This window comes from Pundamilia nyererei, unplaced genomic scaffold (genome assembly GCF_000239375.1).
Source record: "Pundamilia nyererei isolate P.nyererei 1_Seehausen unplaced genomic scaffold, PunNye1.0 scaffold00028, whole genome shotgun sequence".
Classification (NCBI taxonomy): domain Eukaryota; kingdom Metazoa; phylum Chordata; class Actinopteri; order Cichliformes; family Cichlidae; genus Pundamilia; species Pundamilia nyererei.
In genome coordinates, this window is record NW_005187429.1 from 3,520,679 (window position 1) to 3,544,816 (window position 24,138).

The 24,138-nt window shown below is 38.2% G+C and overlaps 1 protein-coding gene across 2 annotated transcripts; it reads left to right on the top strand.

The window, feature by feature from the left end:
- The first annotated feature begins 2,632 nt into the window (after positions 1 to 2,632).
- On the top strand, positions 2,633 to 22,314 carry ptpn2b (protein tyrosine phosphatase non-receptor type 2b). Of its 2 annotated transcripts, none has more exons than XM_005728490.1 (10): positions 2,633 to 2,873; positions 3,405 to 3,495; positions 3,584 to 3,684; positions 8,306 to 8,404; positions 11,784 to 11,921; positions 12,539 to 12,748; positions 14,468 to 14,629; positions 16,074 to 16,279; positions 16,951 to 17,046; positions 21,364 to 22,314. In XM_005728490.1, exons 1-10 carry the CDS (start codon positions 2,787 to 2,789, stop codon positions 21,383 to 21,385), a joined length of 1,212 nt encoding a protein of 403 aa, XP_005728547.1. In that variant the 5' UTR covers positions 2,633 to 2,786; the 3' UTR covers positions 21,386 to 22,314. The 2 variants fall into 2 exon arrangements, with proteins under 2 accessions (XP_005728547.1, XP_005728548.1); XM_005728491.1 differs by having other exon boundaries at positions 16,074 to 16,270.
- The last annotated feature ends 1,824 nt before the right edge of the window (positions 22,315 to 24,138 follow it).

A 24,138-nucleotide genomic window follows, 5' to 3' on the forward strand; every position in this document is an offset into this window, starting at 1 on the left:
CTTGCAGCTTCACTGTCTCACTCTCATTCACACACATAAATGGAAGTGAGAACACTTACATCCTCGTTCAAATCTTTAGCAATTCAGTTTCTTCTTGTTTTCTAAAGTCTACAATTTCTAATAGCTTTTTAATAGGTTGCAGCAGAGTAGGACAAACTGCATTCTGCATTATGCTCGACACACAATACAAAAAAGTGCATGAAATAAACATTTGTGGCACTATATGTCATACAAAATTATTGATGATTATCTTTCAAATGAAAGTGTTATTTAATTTGGATGAATATTGTATTTGTTTGTTTGGGGTTGTTTTGTTTGTTTGTTTTTTGTTTTTTTGCAGTGTCTGTCTACCATTTAATGTGTGTATCTTATCTCTCCCAAATTGTCTAAAGTTTCTTTAATTTGTAAAACTTACAAATGGCAGAAGATGACACTTTTATCTTGTCAGATGCTTTTTAAATAAGCTGCCATCTAAAAATAAAGAATTTTGTTTAAAAAGGCTAAACATATTAAGAATTTGGATTAATTTGTGCTAAAATGTTATTTTCTGATAAGCTCTTATGAGTAAAATAACATATTATTTGCAAATCCAAATAAAATCACCTGGACAATTTTACCACCTTTAACATTTTACTCTTACTTTTTTACCTACTTTTACTTTTCCCGGACGAAGCTTTTATTTGTGAAATAACTCACTGAGTTAGAAAACTTCTTCCTTGTTGCAGCTGATGACTTGACACGTTGACCATGCCTGTGTTTACGTAGCAGAGGAAACACTGTCCCCCTGCGGACATTGCTGAGTAGTTTTGTAACACACCCACAACTCCAGCATTCAACTTCTTTTTATGAGTCATCCTAATCGAAAAATAACACTGACTGTATTTTTGCCATGACCACTAACAAGTCTTAACCCAAATATTTAGTGGTCGACTACACGGAGAACACTTTTATGTGTCTGGTCTCAACACCAGGACTTTCCTTTACATCTGCTGTACTGTGGGGAAAAAAGAAAGAAAGAAGGGAACGTCACTGTAATAGTAGTTTTTTAAAAATGTTGTCTTAAGAACAACTTTCTTCTTCTCAAAGCAAGCTGATATTTGTTAGTTGTTGATAAGTAACATGTCTTAACATGACCATGACTGCCCAACTTTAAAAAGTTCACTAAAGTTTGTGACGGTGTGCAGACGGTGTACATCACAGTAACTATATAAATTGAAATTCTGTGGTCCTCTATCTGATCCTTCATTCCCTCAGAAACAAACAAACAAAAAGCCAGTTGAACCATTAGCTTTGACAAACCTGCTACAGGTGAAAAGGGAAATGTGAACCTCTGTAACATTAGAAATGCTTCATTTGACCCCTTTGCTTCTAACAAGAATCAGGTTACCCAAGTGTACTTTGTCCTCCTGGGAGTTTTGTTTTATTTAACAGAAACTTGTAATTGTTGTGTTGTTTTTGTTTTCTGTCATTGGTGTAATATATGAAGAAAAATAACTCTGCTGTAATAACTCATTGCTAAAACGCCATTCATTAGTACTCCTTTTGCCTTCAAAGTTACCTTCATTTTCTTTGGCCTAGATCCAACAAGGGGCTGAAAACATTCCTCAGAGTGTTTGATCCATATTGACAAAATATTATATTATTAATTCTCCCATTCCAACACTTCCCAAAGGTGCTCTATTGGATTGGGATCTGGTGACTGTGGAGGCCATTTGAGTACAGTGAACTCACTGTGATGTTCAAGAAACCAGTTTGAGCTTTGTGACATGGTATGCTATCATGTTGGAAGCAGCAATCAAATGATGGGTACCCTGTGCTCATACAGGGATCATTAGCAAAAACATTCAGATAGGCTGTGGTCTTTAAGCAGTACTTAGTTAGTAGTAAAGGGTCCATAGTGTGCAAAACAATATCCCCACCCCATTACACTATGACCAGTTATAGTCTAAATGCACTAAGTTGCTGCCATGTAATTGTATTATTAGATATTTTCTTTAACCAGCAGTTCAGCCAACATATTTGCTTAAATGAAAATGACTTTATGCTGAAACTTTAAAAATGTATTGCTTTCTAAAAGTGTGAACACTGTTATTTTCCAATTACATAATGTAATAACAATGTATCTATGTCAAAGATACATTTGCTTTTTGAATCATTGTTAAAATGTTTTAGTTTTAAATACTTTAATAAATACACCCCCCCCCCCCCCCCGTCCCGGCCCCCCAAGCAATCTTTATTTGCCTGCCGGGCTTTTAATTTATTTGATAGAGGTAATAAAACGGATTATTTGCCATTAGAGCAATAGATACTGAATGAAGCTTTAGTGGCATAGAGATATTCTAATAATTTACAAAATACTAATGTAAAACACACACACACCAACACACCCACACGTACACACAACAGACAACTTATAAAAGTGAGCATGGTTTAAAAAAAAAAGCTTAAAAAAATGCGCACCAGTGCATTTTTAATATGAAATTAGATAGAACCCCGTGGATGTATACTGTAAACTAGTCCTTCAGACAAAGTTTTCTTGGAGTTTGACATCTTGTTTGTTCGCTAAACATCTTTGATGCATTTGATTCGTTAACCGCTGGAGGGACCTCTGTGGCGCATGCGCACCTTTCTCACTTTTGGATGACAACTGCGGCAGAGAGATAACGGACAAACAGTCAGCGAGAGCTCCGCGGCGAGGGCAAGGGTTCACTGTTCGGGTAAAGGTTTCTCTGTCCTAAACAAAGTAATGAGGTAGAAAGTCAAAAAGTTAACCAACCCAACCGGCTATGGAACAGATTGGCACGGCTACGGTGAAGATGGACCAGAAGTTTGAGGAGATAGATTCAGAGGGCCGGTGGCAGAAACTCTACTCAGTAAGTCTGTTAGCATAGCAACCGCAAAGCTAACGCGGATTGTGAGTACTTAAAGCGCGCATTTATTGGAGTAAAATTAACAGTCCGGAATGCATTTACTATAAAGTTATAACCGTCTTTCCTAAATAATTTCCTTTGTAGCTCATTTTCATGATTTGCGTTATTTTTAGAAGTCGCTGACATACTTTATTTTTAATGTTACCGAAAGCTTAGTCAATGTCATAAGCCCGTGCATATGGTTGAAGCGATTAGCTACATTACATAGCTACGGACTTGTTTACACTGTTAAATCCGCTCTCCCCCCGGGAAGATCCTGCTCTTAGTTCATATGTAATGACTGCCGAAAGTTACCGCGTGTGTTTACGAGTAAACCAACTGGTTTTCTGATTGCTCTCATGTGATAATATATGCCTAGTGAAAATGCTCAGAGAGGGGCGGAACTGAAAATGTAACCGCTTGAATTTGGTACACGTAGTGATTTGTTTCATTACTTTTTCTTTTGTGTCGCTAAACCTTACTCCCGCTGTCCAGGAAATCAGGAACCAGTCCCACGAGTGTTCCTACAAAGTGGCAAAGTATCCGGAGAATCGCAACAGAAACAGATATCGGGATGTCAGTCCATGTAGGTAAACATTTGTATAAAGGCCAGACTGTTTACCTGTCAATTCACAGCCCATGCCCAAATAACATTTCCCTTATCCCACTTGCAGTCGATCACAGTCGGGTGAAGCTGAAGAACACAGAGAATGACTACATCAATGCAAGTCTGGTAGTGAATGAGGAAGCCCAGAGGAGTTACATCCTGACTCAGGCAAGTCCAAGGAGTTCTACACCATGGTTAACCCTCTGAGGTCTAAGTCATTATATGTGCTATCTCCTAACCCTAATCCTGCCCCACAAATGGTGCTTGGAATTTTATCAAACTAAAGAAAATACCTGAATCCCAAATATCTGTTGAGATGTTCAAAATATAACGCTGAATGTGATTCAGAACACGTTTTGCTTTTGTATGTACTATTTTACGTAGTTTAACAGTATCATTAGCGCATCATAAAGTGTTTAATAAGCTTCCACAACATGGGTCCACAAGATAGACAACATAATCATGGTTATTTTGTTGGCTTCAATCTGTTTTTGTGCAGTAGGACTTAGATGCCTCAAACTAAAACATACTTTACTGCTCTGTCATGTTTTTAGTTTGAAGTCTGCGTTTTTGACACAAGTTGAAACCTTAGACTCGGTGAGGATATGTCTTGCTGCTAGGTCATCTTAAATCGGTCATGTAGTTTGGACACCAGAGTGTTAAGTATCTTGCTTTCAGGTCCATATAGTCCATTATTTATTAACACTGACTGATTATTTAGGCCCTAAAATATCTCTCTATATACACTTTTAGTTCTGTAATATTTATATGAATGTGGCTTTCCCCCCCAGTTCTTATCAAACTGTGTACATGTGGCTAGTTTGCATAATAGTTTGTGCATATGCCCTTCTTCTCCTCATAATTATTTATTATGTTAACCTGTGTACAATTACCACCCGGTTTGTTATTTAACCTCAGCCTCTAATTTCTAAAAATCCACAAAACCCAAACTAAAAGAGCTCAAAATAAATAAAGCAGGTTGGATGTTTCATTTGCTGTTCGACAGAGTTATTTGCATGTGGAAATAGACATAACACGGCACAGCAAATCCCTGAGCTGAGTAACTAAATTTGTTATCACAAGAAAACAAACTTCCAGGTAAGAATTTGACTAAGAGTGACCTGTTTAGAGATATTAACTCACACTTTTACCCCCATTCTCACATCAAAGAAGAAGCAAAGAGTTAAAGTCTGCATTAAAGTGGGAACATTAGGATTTTTTTTGTAATATTCAGGTTACTGGCTTGACTTGGCAGACGTGAATAAACCTGTTTGTAAGAGGTTATTAATGAGACTTACCTCTGAATGTAACCTAACCCTGTTTAACAAACAGAAACTGAAGTGGTCCTTCTTGCTTCCAGCGCCTCCTGAGACCAAAGCTCTTGTTCAGAATACAATTTTAATTTCTCCAAGTTATTTTGGATTAATTGGACCTGACAGTATAAAAACTAAGCATTACCAAATAAAGTTGTTTTTTCTTCTTATGGGGACACTTGGTTTGTTTTACACCATAAGACAATACAGTTACCAGTGTTTGACCCTTTAATCCCCAATTACTGTGGCTGTAAAACTACAAAATAATTCTGATCTTTGAGCTGGCATTTGAATTTTCTCTCTATCCCAAAATGTTTGATGAGTTATGGTAATGTGAAGCACACATGGTAAAACCTAGGCAGAGCTGATTTCCCTGTCTGTATTCAGACTACAGTACCTTGTAGATACTACTGTGTTGCCATGATACATCAAATATTGCCATAAAGTTGGTTTTCTCTATCTTCCGGATCGGTTTGAATTTTGTCTGTAGGACAAACAGTGACAGAATTACAGTCAGTTAAAGAGTGGCTGTGAAATGGACTGGCCGCTGAGCCGATGGTATATAAAGGGTGAACTTTATTGAGTAGAGTGAAGTATAAGGTGCATTATAGCTAAAAAAGTAAACCCCCCATATGAGGAAAGCTGGTCATAGGAAGTTCCATAATGATCCATATGTGCTTATTCAAATCCTTTATACACATGGCACACCTGTGGCGGCTTCATTTATTATTTCAGCTCAGTTGTTCCTGATATGGAGATTAGCAGTCAGAAGTAGACAGTTAATCAAAATCCACATTGTTGTTACTGAGGCAGCTGAGCTATCATATGTCTGGTTGCACAGGTTCTGAGGTCCATTACACAGTTTTAAAAATACTTCTTAGTAATTCTGTTCCTTTTACTAATTCAGACATGTTTTTGTTGTTAGTTTTATTGTTTAGTTTAATTTGCTTTGCTCATCCAGCCAAAGGACCGTGTCTAATGCCACAGCAAGTTCTTGTGAACTGTGGCCATCTCTAACACAGTTCACAAGAACCACTATTCCTCTGAGTTTTTGTCATATTTTAGTGAAATAAAATATGCGCGTGGTGATTATCTAATAGCTCTTCACTTAAACTGTGCTGAAAGTCAAGGTCACATTTTTTTGTGAGTTGTAAGGGATTGTGACGGATGAGCTACTGTGTCATTGACGTTATGGCCAATTTAAATTCAACGTCATGAAAGTCCAGTAGTGCTTATTGTATCAATATTGTGCTAATAGATGTTTACCAACACTGTCATGACCTCTCTCATCCTTTATATTTAAATTCAGGACTTTGTATTAGCATGGCAGTTTGTATAAGATATTAATATAACACTAAGATATGGTATATATTAATTATACTCGGTGTGGTCAGTATATCTTCTGTGGTTGTGTGTTTGCTAGTAACTCAAAGAACAAGATATGGCAAAAGACATCCTGAAAACTGTGGAAATATATTTAGTTACATCATAAGCTGTGGATATTACACATGAACTGAAGCTTTCGTGTTTAAAAACAATCGCTGAAATACAGAGATGCTTTTGGAAGCAGCACGTCTCATCCAGCTTGCAGGCTGGCTGCCAGGGTTGCTGCTTGTCGGATAATGATGTCTAAATCTCTCTACCACCGGTTGTAATTGCAGTTTTGTTGAAAATATTTCCTTATATCACTAACTCTGTCAGTGATTTTTTTTAGCCTTTACTAATTAAATCAGAATGACTGCAACAACATATTATATAATGACATTAAGATAAAAGTCATTTGTAACCTAAGAAATACCACAAGTTTGTGAAGCGAGAGAAGAGAGGTAGGCTAGAAGCTGTGAAACACTCACGTTAACAGAGTTTTATTTATCAGAAGGAACACTGATCTTTTATTGCTTCTTGAAAAGAATTAAAGGGTGTTTTCACATAATTAGCCTTTGAAATTCTTTTTATTGCTACGTTATCTGGCGTGACTAATAGTTGTTGACATTTTGAGGACACAGTTATTACAAATATCAGCTGAAATTCTCTCTTTAAGAGTCAGGAATTCATGCCAAAAGAGTTGTGGTGATCATGTGATGGGTTTCAGTTGGTGCAAAACGTTGTATGAAACCAAAACCTTTACCATTGGTTCTTAACCAGACGTGCATTCTTCCTACACAGATTTGAATATTTTCAAGTCTTCAGGAAATGAAAGGACAAATGACTTCAACGGTCATCACCACAGTTAAACAGCCCGGGCTGATAAGACTCTTTATTTATGATTCTGCTCACCATGCACTGACTGCTACCTCGCTAATTTAAAGCTACTGAGCGTTTTCACGATTAAACACGACAACCCTGTATCGCGTGTTTCTCACTTCAGTAACAGATTGTAAAGAGTTGGGTCGGAGGATATTTTTGAGATGTTGACTAACAAAATTTTTTAGTCTAGTCTTACACACTTGAGTTCTGTCAGTCATCCATAACATCCAGTGGGTTATTTTTTTCACACTTTTTGTTTTCTTGTATTGCTTCTTTGGAGATGAGTCATCTGTGGTTTGTTAAAATGTTACAGCATCCCACTAGTCTGATCAGAGTCAGCTGAAAGTAGTTACACAAAGCAATCATTACACATTTAAAGCTATAACCAAAATTGCAGCAGTTACTTTCCACATCAATAAATGTGATGATGATTTTTTTAAAAACTTTTAATCCTTTAATTTTCTTTCTTTTTAATCCCGTATGTTATGTTTTCTTGGCTGTGATGATGGGCTTCTCTGTGGCTGACCACTGAAGACCGCGTAAAATGTTCCTCAGCATAACTCCAGAGAAATGGCTCGTGAGGTCAAGTTAATTCCTGTAGCACATTTAAAAACAAAGTGCTGTAAAATTATCAACAGAGTTTGAAAAAAGGCATCATAAATTGAAACTCATTATGATTGAAATGCTGAAGAATAAAAAAGAGTTTTCAAAGAGTTTTGAATGTGTCTAATGTTGGAGAGGTCCTGATGTGAAGGGGCAGCGTTTTTTTAATATCAAAGAAATGAGCCGGTCATCTTGATGTTTAAGCACTTGTAGTTTTTATTTCTGTTTAGCAGGAATGCAGCAGAGACTACTGACTACTGTACCTCTGTCTGTTATGTATTCTGAACATAAAGGCAGACTTTTAAGAGACTCATGAAAGACCTTTGACATTTTGATGGTTTTCAGCCCACCAATAATTTACTCAGCTCAGCCACATGGCAACCTTTAGCAGTTTTGATCTTTAACTCTTGCTGTCATGCGGCAAATCTCTGCGGCATGCTGACCATAAGATTAGAGACCAACCTCTGTGTGTTGCATGGCTAATATATTGAGTGGATCTGATGTTATTGTTCAAAGCATAGACATCACATGAATTTGTTTTGTGGACCTCCCACTCTTCCAGCTGTGTAACTGATTGAAGCGTTTGTTTGTTTTTCTGTTTATTTATTTATTTATTTTGTCCACAGGGCCCCCTCAGGAACACCTGTGGTCACTTTTGGCTCATGATCTGGGAGCAAAAGACCAAAGCAGTCATCATGCTCAACAGAGTCATAGAGAAAGGCTCGGTGAGTGTAGAGTACAGCAGATACAGATTACACTCTCTGGTATGACTTCTGTTATTCGACTGTGTGCACCCACACACAGAAATTTGCAGAAATATCAAATAGACCACAGAAAAACTTGTCAAGAGATCGACTGTTTTATCTTCAGCCACACACACACACGCACACTTACTTGCTTGCTGGTAGTGTGAAATAATTTAAGCACTTTTTAGTGCTCATATTAAACTTTTTAAATGGTCAGATGTCAAGTAACACACCACATTTACATCCACGATGAAATATCCAATAATCATGACTGCATCCATGGATCCAATGACGTTTTCCTAAGAACTTCACAGCGAGGTCTCACAGTGTTTCGGTTTGATGTGTATTTGCAAAAGGTTCAATTTTCCCTCGTTTCATCACAACGGTAGAGAAATTCCCACATCTAAGTCTTGACTTGACTTCAGTTGTTAATTACTTTTAAGCTGGCCCAGGCCCACACTCTGGTAAATATTTTCATTCAAATCCTTCACTAAGCTTTGAGTAATCCTGTTAATAAACAGGGAAACAAACAAATGGACAGACCTAAGCATCACGTGACCTCCTTGGCAACAAAAAGCCAACATTTGGTAAAAAGAGGCAGTCGGTGATGGCGATGGATAATCTCAACCCCCCAACTGAGGCCTCACAGACAGCTGTTTACTCAACAGGGTCGGTTCCTTACACATCTTAGTATCGTCCTTTTCTGTAGCGATTTTAAATCTGGCTGAAAATGCAATCTTTTGTTTTTATTTTCCAAACCAGCATTCCTGAGATGTCACAATGTGATATTAAGCCCCTTTTTTTCATAATCACAACATTATCTGATAACAGCTCTACTGTGTTTTTTTTTTGCCTATACTGGCATGAAACCTGAAGGAATTTGTTTTTCTTACAACACCTCGCAAGGATGGCTTAAGTTGTCTTTTTCGACACGCTCGTGTTACTCTGCACACACTGAAACAATAACCTGGCATCCTTATATTTACACACTGCAAAAGCCATTTTGGAAAAGCTGAGTGGGAGAAATGTGTTTTTGTGTTTTTGTTTGTTTGTTTTTTGTCTGGATGCAGAGCTGCAACATGAAACGTGAAAAAATGTGGGTTTATAAATTTTAGAGGCTTAATCTGTATGTGCTCTCGCCCTCCTCCTGTCAGCAGGATTACTGGAATTCAGTGTTTTGACAGTGTGTTCACACACAGATGTATTGAGTGGATCTGGGATGCAGCCAAACCTCTCAACTCCTCTAACTCCAGTGATCCTGCAATGTTCAGATTAAACACGCACACTAAAAGTCTGTCGTGCAGAGCAGCTGTGACCTCTCTGTTTCTCCGTAAAGCAGCTGAAGTGGATCCTGCTGGGTCATGAGATTCACTCTGTGCCGGTTTTCTTTTTTCTTTTTTTTCTTCTTTTTTTTTTAAGAAATGAGAATGCAACAATATTTCATCCTTTATTTCAATACAATTGTAATTTGGTAATTGATACAAAAATAACAGATTTATGATCACATGGGAGAAGGGGGGATGGGGGGGGCTTGCACATTTTCAGAGAACTTTTTTCCCCCAGAGTTTTTTTTGGTAGCTTTATTTACAAAGGAATTTTGAGATCCTGTTACCAAATATACAAAAGTTGGAAATTAAAAAGAAATATTTACAAAACGTATGACGCCTTTTGTATGGCCTGCTTTAACAACGTGCTAACCTTGTTTACAATCAATATTGTATGGATGTAATAATGGTGCTAAAGATACAGAGGGCTGTTAAAAAATAAAAAGAAAGTTTATCCAGGTCATTTTACTTTAAGTCAGTTTACTAAAAGTGAGTGATAGTGTCAGCTGAACACAAAAAAAAAAAAACTCCTACGGTTCTGTCACTCTAATGGGAATAGTTTTTTTATTCTGACATTTTTACATATAGTGTGGAAGCTGAAGCATCAGATCAGGCTGTCTGAAAATCACTGATTGTGTTTCACCTTCCAATTAGAGCCTGATCATGTTCTGACCTCATTAATGTGGAGTGTAGGGGGGGTAAAGCGCACTGGCTACTAGTTTCAGCATTTGTACAATTACATATTGTAGTGGAAGACAATAGGTAGCTTCACAACATCCTGATGAGAAGATTTTATACTCAGCTGTATTTGCTGCTTTACCCCTTTTGCAGATTCCTTCTGTTAACTTTTCATCTGTTCCTGAGATCTATAATGTGTCCGATCGAGTCAAGTCCTGATAATTTGAATGTCATGTACTAAAGAGTTTTTAAGACTAAAAGACAGAAGATAAATCCAGTTCCCCCCTCCCTTTCGCGCTCTACAATGGTTGGTACTTTTAGCTATTACTGTTCGTTATTTGGGGCAATGCAGGGGGGATGCTACCCAGATGATACAGACAGACTGAGGAATCCTTGTTCTGTCTTCAGCACCCTATTTACTCTGCTTCCAGGATTTAGAGCTGCTTTCAAGGAGAGTATCTTCATGACGACGCTTCTGCACAGACTGTGCTCTTTCTGTTTGAGACATTCCCACCTGCACAGAGGGGTCTTTAGAGGACCCTCCTGCACCTTCATTGGTCACTGTGCAGACTGCTCTGGGATTAGTGCCATTTCCACCAAAGTTGGAATTGGCAGGGACTGTTGCCAGCAGACCCAGTCCTCTGTAGCAGGAAAGCTGCTGGTAAATCTGCTTCATTCTCTCAATGTTGATGCGACTGGCCTCAGCATGGTTCACCATGGGTTTGGGGTAGTGGACTCCTATGATGCACTTGGCTGCCTTTTGTACTTCATCTGGGGCATTCCAAGGGTCATAGATATATTTGGCTGGAAAACCCCTCAATATCGGCAAATAACGCCGTATATAGTCGCCATTTGGGTCGGTGCGTCGTCCAAATCCCACGGGGCAGTAGCAATGAAAAAACTGCTGGAAAAATGAACTGCAAGAAAGCCACATCCAGCTGCCAGCATTTACACTCCAGTCTGCATCCAGAAGCAACTCTTCAAAAACCTTCAGCCGGTTTTCTTTGAAATGAAAGATACAGAGCACCTAATCAACAGATATTTTTAAACTCACAAGGATCTTCTCTGTAGATTGGCAAAGTTGAGTGATAAACTTAGACTTGCTGAATTGGAATTGAACAAGGCTTTACATTTGGCAGGGACTAACTGACATAAACGTCTACAGGAAGGAAGTACACAAATACTTTTTTTTACGCAGAGTTATACATGTTTTGTGTCATGTGACGTTAGCGTCAGTGTCACGGGTAGAATTAGGAAGATATTTGACTGCAATGTGTGTAAAGTTATTATTCAGCGTCCCTGAATAGCCGCTTCTACTTCTCCTTTTAATGTGTGTGTTTCCTCTCATGTGATAGGAAAAGTGTGCCCAGTACTGGCCCACAGCAGAGGAAAGGGAGATGGCCTTCAGAGACACACGCTTCTTGGTCACACTGCTGTCAGAAGACACCAAGTCTTACTACACCACCAGAAGGCTGGAGCTGCAGAACATTCAAGTAGGCCACAGCATTACTCAGTGTGGGGAATTACCAGCAAAAGGTGGCGAAGGAGAAGTAAAATTTAGAGGTTTCACACCAAAGATTTGCCCTTATTCACTAATGACACATATTATTATTATGTTTTGTTTTTTTATCAGATTTTTACAAAGCTTTTCTCCCACGCAAACAAAGGTTTTGCAGTGTGGAGGTGGGAAGATGTCGATGGAAAATGTAAATGAGGTGCAAACGATGCAAGAGAGCAGTCTGATACGTTTTAAATAAATGGCAAATGCACAAAGTACAGCGTAAAATCAAATCATTTAATTTTGAGTTTCTGTAATCCTCCAGCTACTTGTTTCATCATATTTAAAATGAGCGCCAAAAGGAGCGTTCGTAATGGAAATTTACAGCCAAGTTAATTTTGCTGGATTGGTGTTTTTTCAGGAGCAGGTTTATTCAACAAAAAGAAACTGAAAGTGTTGTTGCTGACTTGTTTGCCAAGTCCAGTTCTTAAACTGAAGTAACCTCCAGTTACCCCAGTCAGCACTGATAAAGACAACTGAAAGTGTAAATACACATAGAGCAAAGTTTTAGAGTTTAACTGCTAGTGAGCCCTGCTTTATCTCCTTTCACAGACAGGGGAGAAAAGGGAGCTCTACCACTTTCATTACACAACGTGGCCCGATTTTGGTGTCCCCGAGTCCCCGGCTTCCTTCCTAAACTTCCTCTTTAAGGTGCGGGAATCTGGAGCACTGGGCACAGATCAAGGACCAGCTGTGGTGCACTGTAGCGCTGGAATCGGACGCTCAGGGACGTTTTCACTAGTTGACACATGCCTGGTCCTGGTAAGTCCTGGGTCTTTGTTCTACGCAAGCTCCGACTGAATGCGTTTCATGTATTTTTGCTACCTCCACCAAGGAGATTATTTTTGTAGTAGTGTTTGCGTGTGTGTCATTCTGCCTGTAAGCACAATAGCTTGAAAAGCTTTGAATGAATTTTGATAAAACTTTGTAGGGGTGTAGAGTGGGGTCATGTTAATGGTCCATTAAAATTTGGCTTACATCCACCAATGTCTTCAGGGTCAACATATTGATTTAATGGTCGAAAATTACTAAAAAGCTTTATAACTTAGAAGCTACAAGTCTTAGAAGCTTGCAGTGTATTGTCAACATATAGAAAGTATGGTATATAGAAAGATTCATCATATCATGCCACATTTGACCTCTGATCTTTCCTTCACAGTCAACAGATTGAGCTAAAGGTCAAAGAGATAATAATGCTATATAGAGATATTTAAAAATGTGTTTCTTACTGCCATTGTTTGTATTGACAACATAGAGGCAGGGCTATATGGGGATTCTAAGTATATTGTTACTTTGGACCTCTGTCCTCTTCTTCAAGGTGAAATAAGGTCAAACCGCCATAAAAGAGCTTTTGTGTTTAAAACTCTCCTTAAATTCTGCTGCCTTTGTTTGTATTGGCAACATTTAAGAAATGAAACTGATACATGGGGATTTTAAAAATCACTTTATAGTTTGGATCGAAGTTTAATTGTGTCAGGTTTGACTTTTGACCTCACTTTTACATTTCACATATGCCTTTCCTTCGAGTTGACCTCAGAATCTGTTATTTTCAATGTACTACACATTTTCTTATTTACGTTGAAAAAGGACAAAGAAAACAAAAACAAAATGAATATATACAAAATACAATACTGTTCTCTTAAATGTAAATACTGCCCAGAGGGTGCACTGCCCTGGGCGAGGTTTGCCCTCTTTGACCTGTGCTTATTTTAAAGATTAACACACAAGTTATTATTTGACATTTGTATGTGCACTTTATGTTAAGAAATGGCATGAGCTCAGTAACTTTCGTAATGAATCCATTGGCGCTTGAATATGAAAATAATTGTGTTTGAATGTCTGACTGAAGCACCTTAAGCACATAGATATAAGAGAAAAAATGCCGAAAAAATAAAAGTGAAGTACATTTACGTTTATCCCACACTCCAAATACAACACAGTTTTGCATTTTGAGAAAACGCAGTGTAAGGGTACAAAAATATTTTTAAAACTTCTACACTGAAATTATGGCTGTCTTTGCTTGCCCTTCCTCCTAAAAGAGCACAGTAAGGTGTAGCTTTAGAGGCAGGTTTTGATAGTTTATATAACATCCTGGAAATAAAGCCTGTTGGGAAATGTCAGAAAGCTCCTTTTTCCTCTAAACCAGCTGGCAAGCTGTCACTGTGTTTGTGTTTCATTGACAGAATCTGGCAGGCTTCCAGAGTGATAATGTTGTACTGTAGTTAACCATTCACTGTCCTTATTTTATGTGAGAGTTTACTCACTATAGCCTTCCAAACCAGACAGTGCTTTGAATAAATACAGGATTAACTTAAAAATACAGACTCAAACATTCAGGTCATTTACAAGTTTATGCTGTAGAAGAAAAAATAATGGAGATTAAATTGATTTGGATTTCCCTTTGAAAACATGGGTTAACATAAAGAGATTTGGGATTTCCTTCTGGTTAATGGAAATGTGTATTATTGCTGTATCTTCTAGATGGACAAGAGGAAAGACCCTTCATCAGTAGACATCAAAAGCATCCTGCTGAACATGAGGAAATACCGAATGGGCCTGATTCAGACTCCTGATCAGCTGCGATTCTCATACATGGCTGTCCTTGAAGGGGCAAAGTTTATCATGGGAGACTCATCTGTACAGGTAGCTGTTCCAGACAGGAATAAAAAAATAAAAAACAATTAGGTGACTTTCTTTCTCAATCCGTTGTTCGTGTGTAAAATTGGAGGCCTGTGTGTAGTCCCACTTTTTTAGCAGGAGTTATTTTTTTCTGAAAAAGATTTAGAATCAGCAGACTGCGAAATATTTTCATATTTTACTGGGGGCTTACTTTGTGAATTAGTCAAAGAGAGATGGTGGAATATTTGGGGATTGGAAAGCCAGGCTGACAACTTGAGATCTGAAGGCTCAAACAAAGTATTATAATAAGCCCAGTGTGAATTACAATGCAAGAAAATGATAACTAAAACATTGGTATTCTGTTCTTCCATTTAAACTCAGACTGTGTGTTGAGTCTGAGCTTTTCTAGGACACATAGATAAACACAAGTATAGCAGTAAATATAAATCAAACGCATGGTATCTGTTTACTTTATATGGAAGGAATATTATTTATCTACAAAATCCCCAAGTTGGAAATCAAGGGAACTATATTTGTCAGTAAGGGAGCCACATTATGGCCACACTGATTTGGTTGGTGTGCATCACTATGATCCTGCTGGGTGCAATGTGTTCCCAAGAAAATTATTGCTTTTTGCTTCCTGCGCACTTGTTGAAGTAGTAAACATAAATTTTTTGTTGCGCAAAAGGGCGAGTGTGCAATTGTAAAGCGCAAACTGCGTCCAGGATGGAAACAATTGTATTATACTGCTAATACAATACAACTTTGACTCTTTGCAAACATCTGCACAGACAGCATGCAAATGCTAAGCTAGGCAAGACTCAGAGTGATGTTAAAGCTGAGTGCATGCAGTCCTCAGCCCAGCACCCAGAGCCTGATCTTCAACACGTAACAAAGGAAGTGTTGAGCAGTCAGACTATACCCTCCATTACTCCCTGTTGATGTTTCTACAGTAGAATCACCATGGCGATTGCCATGTAACGTGTAGTGTAACTAATTACTCCCTCGAGGGAGTAGTTAACTAACAATAAATGTGTAATACATTACCCCAACACTGCTACAAACCGAATACAAAGTCAACTTTTAGTCTTTACTTACAAAATAACTGTTTCCGTCTTTGCTCTCTGTCTTCAGCAATTATTGTAGAGATGAAGACAAGAGCAGACAAGGACACAGCAGTAATGTATTCAGAGCTAATAGGTTTAGAAGACTGCGATACACACTACCAAATTCTTCTTAAAATGTAGGTTTTGTTTTCTTTTGAGAAAAATGCTATCTGAGACAGTCCTTTACATGCAGCACCAGGCGCTCTGCGTTGTATTTACGTATTTAACCTCATAAACCTAACCTGCTCTATATACTTTTGTTGCACAATGTCATTTAACAGAGTGGAAACACACAGAATGTTTTGTCACTGGAAAAAAGTACTGCTGTTCCCATCCTGTTTGCTGTCAATCTTTCCGTGTAGAATCAATGGCGGGAATTATCCAAGGAAGATCAGGAGCCGCTATCAGAGTCTCCCCCTGCACCTCAGCCACAGGCCAGGTGTCCGACGGAGCGGCACAATGGCAGCCAGCAGGAGGACGGAGGGGACTACAGACAGGACGGCAAAGCGCCTGCACAGTCTCCCTGCAAGGAGCAGGAGCTCGATGGCAGCACAGCACAGTCAGTACAGTGAGTCTGATAAACAAAAAGCGTGTGTAGATTATCAGCCAATAATCAACTGATAAATGATCTACATACATAGGGTTACAGAGGATTGACCTATTACTGGTTCAACTTCTAACAAAGTATGAATGTCAGAGTGAGGATAGATGTAAAGTGAATCCGATGAAACCAATAAAAAATGTTGACGAGCCAAATCGAAGAAAAAATTAAACTGGGATTAAAAAACAAAACAAAACAATGAAATTAACTGAAATGACACTTTGTACTTAAATTAAAAATGGCAAACTTGGAGGAAACATCTTTAGTTTTAGACTTTTTCAGTTTGGTCACATTTGTCAGCACAGCCAATTGTCATTATAAAGTGTGTTTTAAAACTGGTCTGACTTCTTTATTCTATCCCAGGCAATTACTTCCCACATTATAATAACTGAAAATACTGAAACTTACACTGATTCTAATGAGAACCAAACTGAAATGAGAAAATCCACTCTGGAAACAAATCTGAGAAAAACTAGAATCTATAAAACCAGGAGTAAAAACTGATGACAAAATGTTAAACTATACCGTCTCTGTTTGGTTTCATTTGGACTTGGCTACAGGCTACATGTGTAAAAAAAAATTTTAATGTACCGTTGTTACTAAACAACTGTTTACCTGCGTTCCTCCTTTCTACGCAGAAAACGACGCAGGGAAGACAGCATCTCCAAATCGAGCACAGCCAAGACACCCCAAAGCAAGTCCAGGACAAATGACTCTGAGAGGAAGAGAAAAAGGTGATTAAAGTTTTGGTTTAAACCACTTTTTACTCTCTTTTTTGTTTTTTATAGTCAAATCATCAAGTTGGTGTTCTCTGGGATGATTTTTCATGCACCATGTCAGTACCTGCTGAAATTTGGACTGCCAAGCGTTACATATGTGTGTAAAAACTAATCAACGTGGGCAAATTTAGGTAGTAAATTACCCCAATGGAAGTCAGGTACACCACTGTGTTGTATTTAATAAATGGCTTCAGCAGTAAGCGAGGTGTTAAAATGCATAAATTGAGGCATCGAATGATTTTGCACTCTCTTAGGTCTTTATTTTCTTGTAGACAGCGGAGAAGAATTTTTATTTGACCACTGTTACGATGTCAAATACAAGAGGATACGAGTCATTTTTCAGCTACACTTTAATTTACTTTAAGGGATACACAGGCTTTCCCAGTGTGTGACTTAAACCTCTAATAGCAGAAGTTACCCCAAGTCACTCTTGAAACTTCATTTTTTTTTAGCTTTTATAATTTTCTGTTTCTGTTTCTCATAATTCTTATGCATCGACTCCTCTAGCCTAGCCAGCTGACACACAGCTTACGTTCTCATGAAGGCACAGGTTGACACCTTATTTCTGATGACAGTGCACCTCAAGAGAAAAAAAAAAAAACTGCTTCTCACTGAATCACTTCTGAGAAGGCAGCCTTTGTTGTGTGACATGTCAGCGTTGTTCCAGTAATACAGGCAAAACTGCGCCATTTCTGTGAAGATCTTACACTGTTGTTGTGGTTCTCCTGGACAGTTTGGGCTGCATTTGCTGCACATGACAAGAGCTCGGCTGTCCGGCGGGGGGCGGTGTATCTTTACCCCCCTCTGAGGCAGCAACGACAACCACGGAGAGCGCGTTTAACGGACGAAATTTACCCGCAGCTTTAAAAAAAAAACAAAAGAAAGAACACCCACTCTTGTACATGGAGGTCTGTGTGTTTGCGTGTGTGCAGGTGTGTGTATGTAAGTGTGTATTGCTGTGTTTTCTCTTGGGGTTTTGTTCTTCCTTTGATGATTTGCTTGGCTCTTGTGGTTTTGGAGTTGTTAATTTTGGCTGCACTCTAGCATGCTGCGCGAGTGTGAGTACATTTGTGGTTGTTGGTTTTCGAAACTCTGAAATGTCAGGTTCGGTTGGAACAATGCAAAATGCTAATTATTATTATGCATCATATATTTGAATTTGCCATCAGCGTTTTATCTCTGCAGTAAATCCTGTCAAGAAAGTGGGCGTACGAAAGATTAATCAACAACCTCTGCTTTGAAAATAAAAGTCATGCAAGGAAGGAGGCCTGGAAAGAGAAGGCAGAAGCATAGATTGTCCCTTGGCAGTTATAGAAAAATACATCAGTGATTGGACCTTTGATGAAGCCCTCCATCCTGCCGTTCTGACAAATGAGGAGTGGGTCTGACTGAAAACCCAGCTGAGTCTACTGATGGTCAAACGCTCACAGCTTCAGTTTTAAAATCTTGATACCTGTGCTCCAGCGGAAATCCACTCGGTGTTTTGTCAGTCGATGTATTTCTGAAATATTCGGTTGTTGTAAGCAGCTGAAAGTGCGCCTCTATGGATCAAACGCCACATCAAGATGCAGTCAGCGCTAACTTTTGAAAAATCAGCAGTCTTAGCTGCTCACAGCAGTTTGCTTTCTGTTTTCACAAAGCTCATTTTAAGCTATTTGCTGGCTAACACACAAAATAAGCAGCACTGCCAAAGTAGCAGTGAAACACCAGAAAAGCTTTTTTTTTTTAAAAAGGCTCTGGTTCCAGATGTGAATTTCCCCATTCATTTTCTCTATTTACTTTTCCTAAAATCCTCATACTGAGAGTTTTAGGCCTTGATCAAAACCAAACAACCCATGAGGTAAAGCATGACCATAAAAATCTTTGTTTGGGATCACAAAATTAAAGGAAAACAAAAGAAAAAAGGCGCATTACTGGGTACACAATTAACGGTGAAGAAATTACTCGTCCCAATAGTGCAAAACCTAATCAAACTGAATTCTTTTCATTTCTGTATTGCTGTAAAATAATAGTTGTGTGTGCGTGTGTGTGTGTGTGTGTGTGTGTGTGTGTGTGCATGTGTGTATGTGTGTGTGTGTGTGTTTGTGTTTAGTAAAGGATAGTGTAGTTGTGTGTATGGTACATTTCTTTGTTCCCAATTGCAGTGACAGCTCTTGCAGTTTCTGAACTTTCTTCCCACTAAGCAATCTGCAGATTTAAACATTGCCACGGTAACACCAGCCTCCACCAATCACAGATGTTGCCGACTCAATTTAAGATTGTGGGTAGGCTAGTTTTGTTTTTTTGGTTTTATGGCCCATAATCAAAAATCCTCCTGGAGAACATGAATGGGATTTTTACTTCTGGAACCTCACCTGTGTCATTGTAACATTTGTGAGAGGAAGCAGCCAGAAGTGCATCTCAAACACACAAATCAAAGAGTTCAAAGATATATTGATGTATTTTCAGGATGATAATTAAAAAACAGTCTAAAGAGTACACAGCTGATTGCAGCTGCCTGTGGCTCTGCTAAGGCGTACCCTGATTTGTGATCCTTTTTCTTCTAACTTAATGCAGACAGTAAAATATATTAAAATAATCTTGTTGAATTCGGAAAGCCTCCCTAAACAGTTGCCCCCCACATAGAAAGAATGCAGGTTTAAAGAACATCTGCTTTGGCTTAACTTTTTAAAATAATGAGTGGATATGTCTGGGTTTGCTGCATGTTTTTTCTATCTTGAGGACTTTAGTGTGTCTGTTTTCCTAGTGGATTTGTGTATTGTGAAGTGCATCAATTGTGTTTTGGACTTTATAAAGTTTGAATATTAAATCAGCAGCTTTTCTTACTTAAACAGGCTGGAAGACCAAAAACACTTCCTGTTGCTCAACTAACAACTAATTTTTAGATCGTTTTCTTTTCTTTTCTTTTTTCTTTGCTTGTGTGTCTGGAAATAGTTGAAGTGCCTGTAAGTTACGTAAAGCGCTTCAGTGTTTACTTCTATCCAACCAACAGTCCCAGACCTCAAAACGGAAGAGGCTGAAACTACACACATGTAGTTTGATGTGTTATTAAAGCAGTCAGAGTTAATGTAAGTGTAATTTCAGGCCCGACTCCAGCTCTACAGCAGTCATCTACGTTCTTCATTTTAGCACTGATCATTAGATCTAATGGAGAAGGCAACTTTTGCTTTACTTCACAAAAATATTGAACATTTCTCTGAGATGTGGGGAAAAGCTTGGCTGTATCCGTAACATACCATTGTTGGTTGTGATTACACTACGTCTTTACCCTTGCACGTTGGAACTGGAGGAGCTGGTTTGGTAGCTCACTTTGACTCTATGACTACATACTACAGTTGTGTGCAGGGCTTTTCCTGCCTAGAGGAATTTCTGGCACCCTCCAGAAAGTGCAATAAAAATCACTGCCATTGTTTGTTGAAATAGAATTTACTCGAGCATGATAGACTTGAATTAACACAGACTCCTTACCTTTACTGTACTCTGGGTGCGGCTGGGTACTACACTGTAGCATTTCTGTATACCTGAACTTCAGTAGTGTGTTGGTAACGTTCCCCACAGAAGCACAGATTCATACAGTACCACAGCCAAGTGTACGCATCAGCAGCAGCACAGGGCAAACCACACCAGCAGTCGAAACACGAGCAACTTCAGCAGCTGGATACTGTTGGAGGTTGGCCTTTTAAAACAAACACTGGGCACTGAAATATCATATTGGTATCTAAAGTCTTTCACATGCAAGGCAATGCAAAGCTAGTCCTAAAAGCAAAGAACGAAACAGGGATGTCTTTGGACGCTTTAAAATAACGAAACATTTTCGTGTTTCAGCTGAAAGCTTCTGAACCACTCGGGGGTTTTCCTGGCTCTCATCGAGCCTTTGGAGGGTACATAAATATGATTGGTTGAGACAAAGACCTCAAGTTACAAAAGGTTACTATGGTATTGCTGGCCATAAACAAATAAACAGTTGTGGTGATCTTTTTCTTTTGGGGGGGATTTTTGTATGCAGGAAACCCCCTGTGAGTGTGACGAGTTTTATTAAGCATAACAGCTGCTTTTGCTGCTCTGATAGTCGGTCTGATGTTGATGTGATCAAAGTGATCTTTAGATTCCTGCTTTCTGCGGTTTCATCACGGCAGCTCGGCCAAGCCTAAGATACTAACGGGATTTTTCGTAGCACGGCTTCCTTTGATCACTCTTAAGCTTCACTGACCGACAGACAAAAGTTTTTTTGAGTTTAACAGGAACTTATTTTTCTTTATTTTCTTTTCACAGGGCGAAAACCAGCGACTACTAACCACCTCCACCTGCAGCCACAACTCTGGCAGCAAAGCCAACATCGGCAGGGAACTCCAGCTCTCTCCCAATCTTCCTCACTTCCATGTCCTCACCTAGCGCTCCTTTTCCTTTTCATTGCTTGTGTGTCTTTTTTTTTCCTTGCATACCGGCCTATCATCATTAGTTAGAGCCAACATTTCTGTTTCTTCCACCATCAGGAACACATCACGTCCACCTCCGGCTCACCTTTCCGATCTCTCATCCTCATTGTTTACAGTGGACACTTTGACATTCGTTTATAGACAAGCACACCAGCGCTTTACCCCTCTGGCCACACCTCAACCTTAAACTGTCAATGCTGCTTCCAGAGTCAAAAGATTTGTTTTTTCTTTCTCTCGCTCTCTTTTTTGGCATTAATAATATTATTTTGCAGCTTTCTCATTCTTTTACGCTCATTTACATTCATGAAATTCAGACTGAAAATAGGGGCTATGCATTGCCAATTTGTAATGCTATTTATATGTGTATTTTTGGAAAAGGGTAAAAAAAAAATTTTCAGAGGCAAAAGTAAAAAATGTTCTATTTTTTATAATAAATTACTTGAAGTTTTTCAGGTGATGTGGGGCCGGCTGAATGAAACACACTGTCTCGCTCCCATGTGAGAAATTCAGTGACATGTAATGTTCCCATGATGTACATAGTGTTCTTCTTTTTTTTTTAAGAGAGATGTGTACAAAATGACATATTTTTGCTTGTAAAGGAAACCCTGAATACCAAAAGAAAAAGAAAAAAGGACGAAAGCTTATGTTACACACCTGGATAAAGTAGAAAGCTGATTTAAAGCTGACTTTTTCTCCTTTTGAAACAAATTGTCTTAAGTTTGTTTTTGTTTTTTAGAGTGTACCGTAATCTGTAATTAAAACTGGTATCATCTAGTTTACATACAAACTGTTCTTCTGTGGTTATTTATCTACAAACCTGTTGGTTTGGTGCTATATTAATTAAATATAACAATAATAATAATAATATCCATCCATCGTCATCCGCTTTGTCCGGGGTCGGGTCGCGGGGGCAGCAGCCTAAGCAAATAATAATAATAATATTAAAACAATAATATATGTCTTCTTTTGGATGAAAAGAAGTTGGATAAATTGGAAGAATTAGTATTTGGTTAGCTAAAATTATCAGTTGTAAGCTAAACGAAGATTACAAAGACACATAACCATCCATAAAATTATATTTAGTCATTTTTTAAATGTAATTTTATGATGATTTGGTGTTCAAGATGTAAAACTAAACATTTTTAGTAGCAGGAGGATAGATTTTTGTCAGTTTTTCCTTTAGTTTTCATACTAAGCTAAACTAGCAGTATGTAGGTTGTTGCCCACAGTGGTTGTAAATGCTGAGACCCAGTAAATATAATAAGAGCTATACAACAGAAAAAACCCAGTTTAAAATAGTGTTTGTCCATGAACAATTTATTTTGTTCAAATTTTATTCTATGTTGTATTTTGTTGGTTTACTTCCGTGGCATCTTATAATCTTCTATCTAATTTCAGGATGTGAGAGAATCCTAAAATTTAGGATAAGAAATATTGTCAGTATTAAAATATTTGAATTAAAAACCTGAATTAAAACTATATAGAAAACAAAATGCAGCTTCTTGCTTAAGAAATGGGACGACTAATAAAAACAAGACTTGGAAGTGGGCGTGGTCAGCACCAGAAGCAGTCTGAACTGCTGATGACAGGACAGTTTTGACTGTCTCATTGTTGCAGCAGATTCATCAGACCAGGAAATATACTTCCAAATTTATTCTATTGTTTAGTTTTGAAGCCTCAGTTTCCTGTTCTTGGCTGACTGGAGTGGCACCCAGCGTGGTTTGCACTTCTGCATATCTCATTTGTAACCAGTAATTCTGAGTTACTACTGATTTCCTGTCAGCTCAAAGCAGTCCTCTGCTTCTCCTCTGACACCAACAAGGTATCCAGAAAATCACTGGATATTTTATCCTTTTCAGACCATTTTCTGGAAACTCTGGAGATGTGGGAAAATCCCAGCAGATCAGCAGTTTGTGAAATACTCTGACCAGCACGTCAAAAAACCACACCACATTCACCAGTGGCTTAAATGATTTTTCTTCCTCATTCTGAGGCTTGTTTTGAACTTTAGCATGTCATCTCAAGCATGTCTACATGCTTAAATGCACTGAGTTGCTGCCGTGTGATTGATTGATTCGATTATTAGAGCAATTGAAAAGGTATAACTACAAAAACAGGTGAGTATCTTTTGTACCCTAACAAAAATAACCAAAACAATATTATTTTTTCTCTTCTTCAATGTGGTCAATTATGCCTATCAAATAAACATTAAGTGGCTTGTGTGTACATATTTAATAACTTATTTATGCCTAAATGGCACTTAGTAGAGTGCTTTTATTACAAAAAATGTTTTGAACTCCTTAAATCTGCCCCTGATGAATACCCCCATATTAATTTAAAAAGATATAATTAAAAGTAATAACTTGAAAAATCATTAGCAGTAAAAACTGAACTGAAATGAGCAAACAAAAGTGTGAAAATGAAACTGAAAACAAATCCAAGATACAAAACTATACTAGGAATCCTCAACTGTTTATACACCATTTTATTTAATGTCCTCAGTTCAAATTTACTTGTTTCTTTCAAATTATTCAGATCCAGGACTTTTTTTTATTGCTCTCCCTTTAAAAAAAATCTCTGCTGTCAGCAGGACATTCCTTTCCCACAAGTG

What these genes read in the sequence shown, in the direction of transcription:
- ptpn2b (XM_005728490.1), top strand. Translation starts at nt 2,787, where the DNA reads ATGGAACAGATTGGCACGGCTACGGTGAAGATGGACCAGAAGTTTGAG. An exon ending in ATATCGGGATGTCAGTCCAT is followed by an intron (nt 3,496 to 3,583) that starts GTAGGTAAACAT and finishes TCCCACTTGCAG; the next exon opens with TCGATCACAGTCGGGTGAAG. An exon ending in GAGTCATAGAGAAAGGCTCG is followed by an intron (nt 8,405 to 11,783) that starts GTGAGTGTAGAG and finishes CTCATGTGATAG; the next exon opens with GAAAAGTGTGCCCAGTACTG.